We start from the raw sequence: 14,267 nt of genomic DNA, 5'->3' as shown, positions 1-14,267 counted from the left end.
GGGGGAGAGGAAAAGAATCTTCAGGCAGATTACCTGCTGAGTGTGGAGCCTCATGCAGGGCTTGATCTCACAACCCATGAGATGGTGACTTGAGCCAGACTGACTGAGCCACCAGGCACCCTATCATTAACTCTATAAAATGCTGGAGTCAATACTGTGTTAAGTGGTTTATTTGATGTCTTTTTATAGCAACGAACTAATAATCTCTCAAGAAATCTCAAATACTGTGGATGGTAAGAATATTGGCAAGATATATGCACCCAAGCAGCCAGAAAAGTCTCAAAAGTTCAGCTTCAGAAGGAGCACATAGCAAGGGAGTACAGTGGAACCTGCTTTCAGGAAGAAGGGGGACCATAAGAAATCTGCCTGTGGAGAGTTTCCCTAGGAGGACTTTCAGAATCAGAGACTATGACTGGGACCTACGGGGCAAATGATCTCCGATCCTTTCAGGGTTTTGTATTGAATTTGTACTGCTCTGGAACATATACATCTACTTGTCCTTTTTCTCTCTCCTCTTTTTTTCCCTGATATTCAACTACCGTTTGTCTTTTTCACCCCCTAATTGGTGATTCCTTTTCCCCTGTATATCTTATTCTGAATTTTTATAAGTTCTGCTTCCTATTTAGGTAGTCATGATAGTTCTTAGGCTTCCCAGCAAAACCTGCTGCTATTTTATTTTCTCAGTTTATTTCCAGTCTCATGTTCCTGAAAAGAGTTTCAAGAAGGGTGTCAGGGTATGACAAGCACTGTGATTGGCTTTTCTGGTCAAGCACCTTGGCGCCCTCCAGAGGAATTTTAGGAACTGTACATCACCAATCTATTGAGAGACCACCAGAAGCTTCACTGGGAAGAGTAGACTGAGCAAGAGGAAGCTGACATTGAAATCGTGGTCCCAGATCTTATCAATCAATACGCACTTAATCAAGGCACCCATCTTTCATGGACCTCAGTTCCCTGGAAAAAAGCATATCTGAAGTACAAGTTAGATAATACAGGCAAAAAGGTTTTGAAAAGTCTAAATTCACATAAGCTATTTCTACTTTTAAAGTATATAAGGATAAGAAACCATTGAACTAAATAAAACACTTTAAAAGAAATCAAATCAAGGAGGTATGAAAGGCATATTCTTTATTAAAATGATATTATTTAAAATTTTTAATAATCTGTAACATTTTCTCTGTACTTTTTTATTGTATATAAAATATCTATTTTACATGTGAGTTAAACACAGTGTTCTAACAGTTTTTAGCATTTAACTGGTCTGCATTCTGATGGCAGGTGGAGAAACCATAAATCAATGATGAAATCAGTATTCCTTAATATCCTCCTGCAATCAGCTGTCACTTTCCTTGGGCTAGTAAGCAAAGGGCCATTTGCAAAGCTGCCAAACCTTAGTACCCCATGCTGCAATTTGAGCCTATTTCCTTTTATTTTATCCATCATAGAAAGGAACAACAGCTGGACACATCAATTTGCATAATAACCTCTACTGCTTGGAGACTGTTAGGAGGTCAGGTCTCCACTCTTGCTGACACATCTCAGGGAGAACCTCTCCGTTTTTCCTTTTGTTCTTCTCATGGCAATAAGAACTTTTTGACCAAAGCTGTGTTTCTGTTAAACATTTGGGTGCTTGATTCTATAAAACTGCTTTTTTAAGTCTCTTACATTTCCTTAGTTGCGGAACATGTTTTTAAAACAAACACCCCCCCCCCCCCCCGCTTTTTTTTATTATTAATAAATAACCTTGCTAGGATCCTCGTTTGGGTTCATTTTTGCTCAATCACTGCTGTGACTTCTGTAACATATCAATTCAAAGGAGATTAAATCCTTGGATAGAAAGGAAAATTGAGAATTAATTTATACTGGTTATACTGTGAGACATTTTGGAATCTCAGTGAAAAGTAATGTACACAAATTTCCAACTTTGTATTTTTTTTATATATGGATAAGCACCGTAGAATCAGGGAAAGAAATCCAACTCCCTGTAATGGAAACAAGACCCAATACAGGATAGGATCCTTTCTCATTTCTCTGTGGGGTCCCTTAAGGTTCTTGATTTGTAGTTAACTCATGGAGAGTTAGACCAGACAAAATGCATAGATATTACTTTAAAGAATTTATCATTCAATATTAAACTTTAGAACTGATGAAATATGATTCATTTCACATTAGAAAAGTTTACTTTAGACCTGCCCTAAGATAAACTCATCCAAATCCACAGGGGAAACAGAGTTTAGAGTGTGAGTCTTGCCAATCGCCAAGATGCCAAGATAGAGAACATTAGGAAACACCTTGGTTCTTCCGTAGGTTTTGGGAAAACATGCACTTTGCATTCTTTGCATTCTTTGACCACAGTGGCTTAACTTAGAATTCAAAGACTGGGCACCTGGGTGGCGCAGAGCCATCAAGTCCTACATTGGTCTCCGCACAGGGAGCCTGCTTCTCCCTTTGCCTGTGTCTCTCTGTCTTTCTCTTTCTGTCTCTCATGAATAAACAAAAATCTTTAAATAAATGAGAATTCAATAATGAAATAATAAGCATAAAATCCCCAATTACTTGAGACTGGACTTAAACTCTTCTAAATTGCCCATATATCAGAGAAGAAATTTCAAGCAAAAAAAGTATGTTTTTAAATAAAAGATATTGGAAATGCAACATATTTAATTTTTTGTATGGGATATTTCTAGAGAAGTCTTTGAGTGGGAACGGTGGAATATTCCACTAACAAGCTAAAGACATGTTATAAATTGTAAACTAGAAAAACTATTATAAATTGTAAACTGGAACACAGAGGAATTTATCCATGGCAAAATTCACTTCTTGAAATCATTGATAAAATTGATAACCCTCATCATCGTAGTTGTAAAAATCCTTAATAAAATTTTAGCACACCAATATAAAAAATGAACATAGAGTATATGAATGCAGAGAAAGTATTTGACAAAACTCAATCCCATCCATGACGAAATCTCTTAAGAAAGTAGGATAGTATGTAATTTTCTTAGTTTGATAAGGGATATATATGAAAATCCTACTGCTGACATTATACACAATGGTTAATATTGAATGCTTTCTCCCTAAGATTTGGAAGAAGTCAAGGATGCCCATTCTCTACCTCTTTTATTCAAAGTTGTGTTCGTGGTCATAGGTAGCGAATAAGGTGGCAATAAAAGATAAAAGAGATACAAATTGAAGAAGAAAAGAAACTGTTGCAATTTATAGATGGTGTGGTTATTTATATAGGAAATCTTATGTAATTTAGAAAAAAGATAATAGTTATTAAGTCAACTTAACAGTTTTCATTTACAAGAGCATACAAAGTAAATCCTTAGGAATAAATTAATGAAAATTGCCCAGGACCTCTTCACTGAATACTACAAAACATTGTTAAGAAAAATTAAAGATTTGACTAAATGGTGAGTTACACCATGAACTCACCATGAACTGAAAGATTTAGTATTGTTAAAATGTCCATTCTCATTTCTTTTCACACTGATCTGTTGATAGAGCACAAATGTCAGTTAAAATCCTAGAAAATATTTTATGCAAATTGGAATTGCTTTAAATATATCTGAAAACGTAGACTACTAGAATTAGCTAAATCAGTTTTGGGGAAAAAATAGTAACATATTTGAAGGACTTATACTACCCAATTTCAAGATTTATCAGAAAGCTTCACTTATTAAACTGTATGGTATTTGGGTAAGGATAAACACAAAAATTATTAGAACAAAATAAAGTCCATAACTTGACCCACACATATATGTTCATTTTTTTCTGCAAGGACACCAAGATAATCCAATGGGTAAATTTTTTTTTCTCTCTCTCTCTCTCTCTCTCTCTCTTTCTGTAGGTGATGTTGGATAAAATGCATTTCTGAAGGGAAAAATAATTAGTATTGAATTCTGCCTTTTACTATACAGAAAATTAATTTGTAATTAACAATCAAACTAAAAGTAAAAGCAAAAACTAAGAGCAAGTAGGAAAAAAAGATGACCCTGTAATTAAAAACTTGCATCTGAATATTTACTTATAAAAGCCAAAATACTTGATAACAACCCAAGAGCCCACTAGAGATGAATAAAAAAACTGATCGCTGTATATCATTAGAATGGAATGCTTTACAGCAATACAAATAATTTTAAAAAGTGGATGAGTCTCAAAACTTGAGGAAATACATATATGTAGTTTACATATACTATATGTAGCATAATACACATATGTATTATATATGTAGTACAAATACATATATGTAGTATAATTATATTTATGTGAATTATACATATGTAGTATAATTCCATATATGTGAATTTCTGGAATGTCTAGGGTGATAGAAATCACATCTGCATTTTCTGGGGAAAAGTTGGGAGATGGATTGACTGAAAAGCAACATTGAAATACTTTCTGGATGATTAAATATTGATGTCTTTATTATTACAGTAGTTATGATGTGGGAAACAAAGACAAAAGAAAAAATTAAATTGGCTTACCGCCTACAGCCTATTGGTAAGTCCTTGAAACGGGAGTTGAGTAACCTTCCTCTGGGAGGTCAGCTTCCTTAATGTTGACACTTAGCTCAGGGCAAAAGACTATTTTAGCTTGACATTATCCTGACCCCTTGGGACCTGTAAGTCTTCTTTAACATATAAAAATTCCCTTGGAAACTTTCTTTATCTATACCTCCCAAGATATATATTAGCAATCATCCTCCAAGCATATGGTCCAATGATATATATCTGAAGGGTTTCATGACTGAGTTTTAACTAGACAGTAGTAAATGACCTTTTCCTAACAAGACCTTGACCCCGTCAAGGTCCTGGAAAGCTAGTTTCCAAAATTACTTGGAGGGTTATGCTATCCCTAGCCCACTCCCAACTTGAACGTATATGGTTGGTCACCTCACAGTCCCAGTGCAGCTCTCTCTGCCCACACATCCTGTCTCTATGCTTTAATAAAACCACCTTTTCGCACTGAAGAGGTTTCAAGTGCCTCTCAACTGAATTCTTTCTTGGTCGTCAATTCCAAACCCCAACATTATCTACATCAGTGACATGGGTGTAAACATCTATTGAAATATCAAACTGTTCACTTGAAATGTGTGTGTGTCTTATTATATCTTAATTATACCTAATACAGCTAATTTTAAAAAACGTTCTTATGTTTGAGAGAAGTATTAACTTCTCCTCTATCTTAAATTAGTTCTTTTAAATTTTTAAACAAGTGCTGGTATTTTTTTTTCCTTCCCCCAGAACCTATCTTCTGTGTTATAATGACAACCAATGAGAACATGTTAGACTATAATGCTTGTATTACTATATAATTCCTATAATTATAATTACTTTGTAATTGTATACTTTATAATTCCTAGGAATGTGCTCTTCCCATAGTGAGGTAGAGCTCTATTTTAATGTCTTTTTGGTATTAAAAATAAACAGAGTTATGCAGTTCTATCTACTTCATTTCCTTTTACATACCTTCCACTTTTGTCTTGTGAACTGATTGACAGCCCCTGCATATTACGCAGTCATTGCTATTATCCAAATTATTTGGTAATGAAATACATAGATAAGTTTGTTTGGAATCTGTGTGACATATTTTATTTAAGTGAGGTTGGCCTGTTTGTTTCGTTTTAAACTTAATTTTCTTTTTTCCTCACTCATATTTAAAATATGTTCTGTAGATCCACAGCCTTCTAGTAGTGATTTCCATTTGTGGACAGTATGTGAGATTGTATAGTCACTCAAAATTTGGTGTGGGTTTTGGTCACACAGGCGCTAAGGGGTATGAAAAGCTTTATAACTCATATGATGAGGTTTTCTGCAGAGAGAGCAGGACAGTCTACTCAAGCAGGTCTGAAATGGCTTGAATGACCAGGAAAGGAGAATGGAATGTCTTGGGTTTGTAGAGTGGTTTGGAGGTGAGGATTGGGTAAGAGTTCTGCCGCAAGCAGGGGTCCATGTGGTTTGAACTTCTCGTTGGCACCAAAGGAAGCCACCCCAGGCTTTGTTACCTCTTTGCCTAGATGTGGAGCTGAAGGGGAAGGGATACAGGTGGGGCTTGAAATCTGTTGGCCATTAACACTGAAAAATCAAGTCATGTTTATTTTTTTGTTACAGGAAGAAAAAAGGAAATAAAAATCAGATATCATGGAAATCAAAGTATGTAATATTTCAGGTACCTTAAGTCAAGTAGATAGACCTTGAAAGGTTGTTTTTATTGTTGTTGTTTTGTTTTTATTTTTGTTTAAGTAAGATCTCAGAGAAGATAGGATTTTTATTTCCTGAGTACAAATCTGCCTTATCTCTAGACATAGATTACAGTCTTGACCATTACCGACAGCTTGAGTCACCAACAAATAATGGACAAGGTTGTTTGTGTGATCTGAAGTACTGTCTTATAACCACCAATAGTCCTTTTTCTTTACAGAACTCCAACTGGATAATTTCTAGTCTTTTCCAGTTTTCTTTGGGTCTTAGAATTAAAGCATACTTGCTTAGTTTCTAGTCACAATTGGATCTTGTCAGAAAGAGGAACTTTGAATAGCAACTACATAGACAGTTCTTCCCCTGAATTATTATGGGAATTTATTGATGTTCTAATGTCCCCCATTGATGCATAAACTATTTTCTCTTTAGTAAACCAGCTATCAGGAACTTTCAGGTAGTTGGTTGGTTTTGTTCAGAATTGGCTAGTTATTATATATTATAATTGGCACTGCTAGTTATACACAGAGAGGAGTTTTTCATTGAAAAAGAATCCCCAACCACAAATTCTTTGTTGATCAGAGATTCCAGTTGTATTTGACATCTATAAACATTAAATAAAAATGACAAATACTCAGGTGGCAAACAATTCATATAACTTTGAATGGGAAAATAGAACAAGCCAGAGAATTTGATGAATTGTTCATCTTTTTAAACTGTGGCTGGTCAAATGTTTCTTATTTCTATCTCTTTAAGGTAGACTTTTGAAAAGTGCTCAGTTGTCCATCAAAGTCATTTAATAACAAGGTCAATATGGAGGAATAAATTATATTTCAAAGGCCAATATGTAAATTTCAAGGACTAGAGAACTGGTTATTACAAGTTTAAGTTGAAGAAGTATGTATGCATGAAGGATAGGTTTATAACCTTCAGGATGTTATTTGTTATAATATGGGACTACATTTGTACTGTTTATGGCCTATGTTAAAAGGACTTAAACTAAAAATAAATGTGTTCCTCATAATTTATTCATCTGTTATTTCAACACATATTTATTGATAACTTTTTATGTGTTAGGCATTGTATTAAGTACCTTGCATGTGATTGGGGAAAAAAAAAAGGTAATCCATATCTCTAAAGGAAGTTTCTAGAGAAATGGTGGAGATAGACAAAAACCAGGAGATTGCAATTCAGGGAGATAAGCTTGATAATTACTATAAATACTTGTGCTATGGAAGCCTACAGAAAAACCCATTAACTTGGCCTTCAGATGTCAGGGAAGTCTACAGGAAAAGTGAATTGGAATTTGAGAGGCTACACTTTGGTAGAGTTGAGTGGGGAAATACCAAGCAAAGAAGACCGAGTACATTAAAGACAAAGGAAACCATGGCACATATGAAGACCTATAGTAGAATGTGAGAGAAGCAGTCCTAAAAAATGACACTGAAGGAGTATTCAGAGGATACTAAGCAGAAGATAAAGGCTTAGGAATGATTAGGGACTTTATCTTAATGATAATAGGGAGTCAGTGAAGGGTTTTAAGTAGGATTGTAATTCAATCAAATTCGTATTTTAGAATGTTCACTTTCTACTTCAGTGTGGGGAATGGATTGGAGGGGGTGAAGACTAGAATTCCCATGAATATGGAATCCAAGCTTCAAATCATCCTTTCTTTAAGTCATTGCCTTAGATTTCCTGTTTTATAAAGGATGCAAAATCTACACTCTAAGCACTTCTACTATAAAACAGATTGCATTTAAGTAGGTGGTGAAACTCCACTACTAATTACTGTTGGCCAAATGTCCTGCGATCAATATAGAATGTTGCTTGAAAACATAGCGAAATACCTTCTGGAGTCTTTATCAAGTAAACATATTTGGCGTATATAAGCGTGAATGGGAAACAGGCTTTTTAAAAACGTAGATTTTCAAACTTCAGATTTTTATTTTAAAGAGTTTTTAATATTTTATAATCTGGGTATATGTTAGTCTTACCTTAAAACCAGTAAAGGTATTATACAACTTAAGATTTCATTTTTGATTATTGAAATGTCAGATCATTTTTACTAGCTTGATTTGAAGTAGAAAGCACTTTTCAGTTTGGGACCACATCCACTGTTTTGTTGGGTCATTATCATTATGTCAACATTTATATAAATAACATGTATGTTATACCTCAAACATTTTATATACATAAACTTGAAACTTCAAGAAGCTTATAGTTACATTCATATTAATCCTTAAAATCTGTTTATTGATATTTATGTGATAATCATAATTTAGATGTATTTTATTTATGTTTATGAGAAACATGAATGAAGGCATATAATACAGCAAGTGAAAATAAGTAACTCAATACCAAAGTATTTTTTAGATATTTATAACTGATGTGAAATGTACTTAGACTAGAACTTGTAACCATAGTCTTAAATATCAGAATCAACTGAAATATAAATAAACTATCATACAAATGTCCCTTTGAGAGATTTGTTACTTTTGGGGATTTGCTATTAACATTTTAAAATACATAAGTCTATTGGGTGTCTATTTTATGAGACACAGGACATCTGAAAAGTTATATACTTAACTAAAATTATAAAAATAAAGGTGATTCTCTCATCTTAAGAAAATCAGATACTGTGGAAATTCATATATGCTCTCATCCTTTGGAACTAGTAACACACTAGTTTTAAATGGAATATACTACTGGCTATGTGTAGTGAAAGGGCTCTTGTTTGTGATAGAAGAATGCACAAAAAAAATGAGTGGCTTAGATAGGATTGTAAAGTGGAAGCATTTACTTCACACAAAAGACAAATATTATTACCTACATCACAGGGAGCTTATTTTATTAAAGTTTTTTAGATTTCTAACTCCATGGGAAAGGATGTAGAACCTGAATTATATGAAAGCCATATTTTATCTTTTCTGTACTTAACACAACTGAAGTCTCCTAATTTAGATTTTGGGAACTTTATTTTGCCTTATTGCCACAGTGTAATTATCTCAACTATGTGTTCTAGATTCAATCATGATTTCATTCAGCAAGTATTTATTGAGTCACTATTATGTACCACACATTGTTATAGGCACTTGGAATATATCAGTAAACATCATGATCTAATATATTTACTTTTTCAGAGATTATTTTGGGATGGTGTTAACTTGCAGACATATCTGCAAATAAGAAAGACCTCTTTTTATTTATTGATTTATTGATTTTACTTTTTACTTATTTTTTTTTTGCCTTTTTATTAAGGAAAATTCCAAACACATAGAGGTAAGGAGAATAGTAGAATGAACTCTTATGTACTCATCAATCATTTTAATTCTCATTAATATATACAAATTCATTTAATACTTAGCCTTCTTCTCTTCCCATCCCTACCTGAATTATTTTTTGTGACTTTTTATTGAAACATCATAAGCATACAGATAAGAATACACATAGCATCAACAAATTTTCACAAACTGAACACATTTACAGAGCTAGTACCTACAATCAAGAAATAGAACCTGACCAATCTTCAGAAGAACTCTAATTTCTCTCCACCTCAGAGTGCTGTTCATCTGCATTTTTGCCTATTATTGTCCTTTTTACAGTTTATAGAGTATATATTTATAGAATCACATACCATGTGGTGTTTCATGTCTGGATTCTTTTTTATTCAGTGTTATGCTATATAGTAATATATGGTTATATATATTGTAGATATGTATATATCATGTGTATATCATACAACTATACCATGATTTTTTCTTTCCAGTCTACATTGAGTATTTGGATTATTTGAATAGTTTCAGGTTAGTGCTAATAACAACAGTGTTTCTATAGACACTTAATCTATACCTTTGAATGAAAAAAAATAGTATGTCAGGTGTATAGCTTGGAATGCCATTGTTGGGTGGTAGGGCAGGTGTATGTTCAGACTTACCTGATTTTGCCACACTTGTCCAAAGTGGTTTACAATTTATTATCCCACCAGCAGAATGTCCTTTCCTTTTGTTCCATGTCCTCATCAAGATGTGTATGTTTCAATCTAGCTATTCTAGTAGGTGAGTAGTGGATCACCCATATTATTTATTTGCATTCTCTAGCAACTAGTGAAATTAATGACCCCTTCTCTCCTCTCCTCCCCCTTCCCTGTTGTTTTTGTCGTTGTCTTTGTTGTTGCCATTTGGATATCTTCTCTTTACAAGTATTTTGACTATTTTTCTTTCTTAAAGTTTCTGGTTCTTTTTAAAAAAAATTTTTTTAAGTTTCTGGTTCTTTAAATGATCTGTATGCACTCAATTTTCCTTCCATGATGTGGGCTGCTCTTCAACTCTCTAAATAGTAGTCTGATTAACAACATTTCTAGATTTTAATATAAGGTAGCTTATTTTTTTTAAGTGATTAGCACTTTAAAGTTTTGGATTAAGAAATATTTAACTATATCAAGATTACAAAACTTTCCTTTCTGTGTTTGTGTCTGAAAACTGTATTGTTTGCCTAGTGTATTTAGATCTATATTGCATTTGAATCTACTGTCCATAGTGTCTGGCTCCTTTTAGAAACTTGGTAAATGTTTGATTCTATTAAAAGCAGCCTGACTTTTACAATAAAAACACATTTATTTCCAGTAACTCAACAAATGCCTATTTAAGATGTTAGAAAACTAGCTAATTCATCGTGGTAAATAGGGCATGCACATTTGTTTTTATCCCCTATTGACATCTGACTGAAACAAATGTTCAGAGGCTAAAAAAGCAATAGTTCCATAGCACTGCATAAAATGTAGTGAGAATTACTAACATATTACCCATAGAAATGGAAATCAGGTGGTCATGGATGGCAGATGAGGCAAATTGCAATTGAAGTGGGATTTATGTGGGGAGGTGGGCATTCCTTGCCAAATCATCCAACACCATGGACAAGAAGACTACAAAGGTAGCAGACACTGTGTGAGAATTTATTACAAAAAAATTAGTGGGGCAAACAACTATAATAGTCAGCCCCAACAACTTTTTCTCACCTATATACTGAAAGTACAAGCGGTCAGTATTTGCTCCCTGGCAAACACACCATGTAAAACAGCTAGAATGTCCTTCTCTAATGAATTTAAGCCTGAAAAAATAAGACTTCTTTCATAGGAGTTAATTCAACTAGATAAAGTTCATTTTATTTAGAAAAATACATGTTTTAATCATGTAGAATAAAAACAATAAATTGAAAATATAAAAGGAAGGAGTATAGTAAAAAAAAAAATGGAGAGGAAGAAATTACCAAAGAAATATTTTTAAAAACCATTTCCTAGAATTGAAGAAGCACATGACATTTTCTTCAGATTGAAAAGGCTCAGTTGAATGCCCATTTAGCACAATGAATGAAAACGACTGCAAATAAACATACATAATCTTGAATTTCACCAAGGCAGCAATAAAGAGACTGCAATGCTTCCAACATGGGATAGGAAATAATCAAGAAAAAAAATGAAAAAACACTGCCATTAAACTTTTCATCTGCAACAGGGAATACCATAGACCATGGAAAATGGAGTTTTCAGAGTTTTGAGGGATAATAATTGTCTATGTAAAGTTCTATACTTTACACTGCCGAATTATTAATCAAATAGAAGGACAGAAGAACAACATATTCAGATAATCAGAAACCTAGATAGTCTAACTTCTATTTAACAGTTTATCTTTTTTTTTTTAACTGTTTATCTTACAAGTTATTAGAGATAACTTCTAACAAAAAGAGAAAAAAACCCAGGAAAACCAAAAACAGGAGATGCAGGAAAGAATTGGTCCAGGAAAGCAGGGCAATGAAGGAAAGGTCGGGGAGCCATTGCCTTGAGATGGATGTTTCTTGAACAAAAAAGGAAATAAAAACCTTAATCTGATATAATGGAAGATAAATGTGCAATGCTTCCCCCAAATGCGGAAGTGATTAAAACATTAAAAAATCTCTTTGTGAATATCTTTCAAACAAATTTGTGGCATGGTTTTCGACAGTTGATTACCTAAAGGTAGATGGGCCTTTGAATTTGAAACTAAGAACATTTTTTAGAGTACCTCAGGGATATGGCTATTGATAATCTGTATTTAAAATAATTAAACAATGGAAGAGAATAGAGGGATTGAATGGCAGCTTAAGTGAAGGTAAATCTTTTTTCACATCACGAGGGTGATAGATATTATTTAAAATTGATAAATCAAGGAATAGAAGTGAAAGCATGTGATTGTGAATCATGGGGATACTTGCCAGAGCACTGAAAATAAATAAGAGGAAAAAAAAAAAAAAGGTTGGCTATAAGCAATAAGTCTAGAAAGGGATGAGATGGGGAAATCTTACATTTATGGGTAAGATCTCCAATTCTATTTGATTTTTTACCATGTGGCTGTATTATCTTCACAAAAATAAAAATAAATCTTAGTGATGTGTAAGATGTGCTGAAATAAATAATTGTGAAGGTGTGCCAGGATTCTTTAAGCTCAAAGAGCTGAAGCAGACCATGATGGAAGAGCAAAGGGAGACTAAACTGGCACCAAAAAGACCCCATGCAAAAGGCCAGCTTAGTATGAAGGCAAAGTTCTTTCCTCTTATCATGAAATGACTTACGTTATCTTAAAATAATGGAGAGAAATGATTGATTTTGTTTTGTTTTGTTTTGTTTTAAAGATTTTATTTATTTATTCATGAGAAACAGAGAGAGAGATAGAGAGAGGCAGAGACACAAGCAGAGAGAGAAGCAGGCTCCATGCAGGGAGCCTGATGTGGGACTCGATCCCTGGTCTCCAGGATCAGGCCCTGGGCTGAATGGTGGTGCTAGACCACTGAGCCACCAGGGCTGCCCAAAATGATTGATTTTGAATAGGAGAATGGCACAATCTTTTATGATGATGGCAATTATAAGAACATTTCTATTAAGAGAGATCTGTATGTGTTAACTAAGTTGGTCATGTGCAAGAAGTCTTAAACAGTTATATATTCTCTAGATAAACAGCCACTGGCCTGTTCATTGAGTTCATACTACCCCTTTCTTAAAAGAATCCCAAAGCTGCAGAAGCCTATCTGCAAGAAATCTTCAGTCCAAGTCTTTGGACCATGAAGCAAGTCTGGGTATGTTGGATGTTTGTGAACGTTTATATTTGCATGTTCATGACACTCATGGTGGGGAGGAGTGGTAGAAAAAAGGAGCTTTATTTTATCTTTTAGTCTATTGTTATGTCTCCTGAATACATCAGCAGAGTTTAAAAGTTATTTTTAGATACACCGAAGGTTAAAGTCCACTGTATCAAACTACCATCTAAGATTCTGACTAGGGGAAGTAGTGGGCTACCATCCCTCTACTGTCCAGTAGCACCAGCAGCTTGACATTAATATCAGAATCTTCTATCCTCTTTGGTGACCTCAGAAGTTCATGAATATAAATATAGTGGTGTTTTCTTCTGAAAACACATAATATCCCTGTTTCTGAGATTTCTATGAGGTTATCTGGTTTATAAGGGAAAATGCGGTCTGCTTATGAAAATGCTCATATTCAATTTAGTTCACAAATATGGCGTTTTCTTTAAAGAAGAAGAAACACAGGGGACACCTGGGTGGCTCAGTAGCTTAGCGTTTGCCTTTGGTTCAGGCTGCAATCTTGAGGTCCTGGGATCAAGTCCCACATCGGGCTCCCTGTGGGGAGCCTGCTTCTTCCTCTGCCTAAGTTTCTGCCTCTCTCTCCCTCTGTGTTTTTCATGAATAAATAAATAAAATATTTTTTAAAAAAAGAAGAAACACAGGATCTCTGATAGTTTATAATGCATGCTTACATTATCTTTATTTAACTTTGGTTAATTTCTTTCCTTCTAGATATTCAGGTGATTTTTGTATAGAATTATTATGGGATAAGTGGTCATATAGTATTATAAAAGGAAGTAACTAAAAGCCTGCTAGCTAGGAAACTTGTTTAATTCTGACAGTTAGTCATCTGCTATTGTTTTTCTTCAGCTCTTATGAGTACTTACAATGCAAGGCTATTTACTGAGGAATGTCTTACCTGAATTTTTTCTCTTCTTTACTGAAAAACAGAAT

At 34.0% G+C, this 14,267-nt stretch overlaps 1 protein-coding gene across 35 annotated transcripts in view; it reads left to right on the top strand.

Moving 5' to 3' along the window:
- The window catches only part of LOC125753068 (protein SREK1IP1-like), a 187,002-nt gene that overhangs the window by 39,565 nt on the left and 133,170 nt on the right, over positions 1–14,267 (top strand). For 23 of the 35 annotated variants that reach the window (XR_007404003.1, XR_007404002.1, XR_007404001.1 and 20 more), the window contains exons 5-6: positions 4,441–4,506; positions 6,117–6,158. The exons of 4 other annotated variants lie outside the window; for them this stretch is intronic. Coding sequence is in view for 7 of the 31 variants with exons in the window: in XM_049097402.1 (XP_048953359.1) it covers positions 4,441–4,506; positions 6,117–6,158 (108 nt within the window). In the remaining 24 variants the exon portion in view is untranslated. The remainder of the gene's footprint in view (positions 1–4,440; positions 4,507–6,116; positions 6,159–14,267) is intronic. 8 more of the 35 variants (XR_007404010.1, XR_007404004.1, XR_007404015.1 and 5 more) reach the window with 1 other exon arrangement.

The sequence above is a fragment of the Canis lupus genome, chromosome 19 (assembly GCF_003254725.2).
Source record: "Canis lupus dingo isolate Sandy chromosome 19, ASM325472v2, whole genome shotgun sequence".
Classification (NCBI taxonomy): Eukaryota; Metazoa; Chordata; class Mammalia; order Carnivora; family Canidae; genus Canis; species Canis lupus.
The sequence above is the reverse complement of the archived record's forward strand: the minus strand, read 5'-3'. Positions and strand labels throughout refer to the sequence as shown.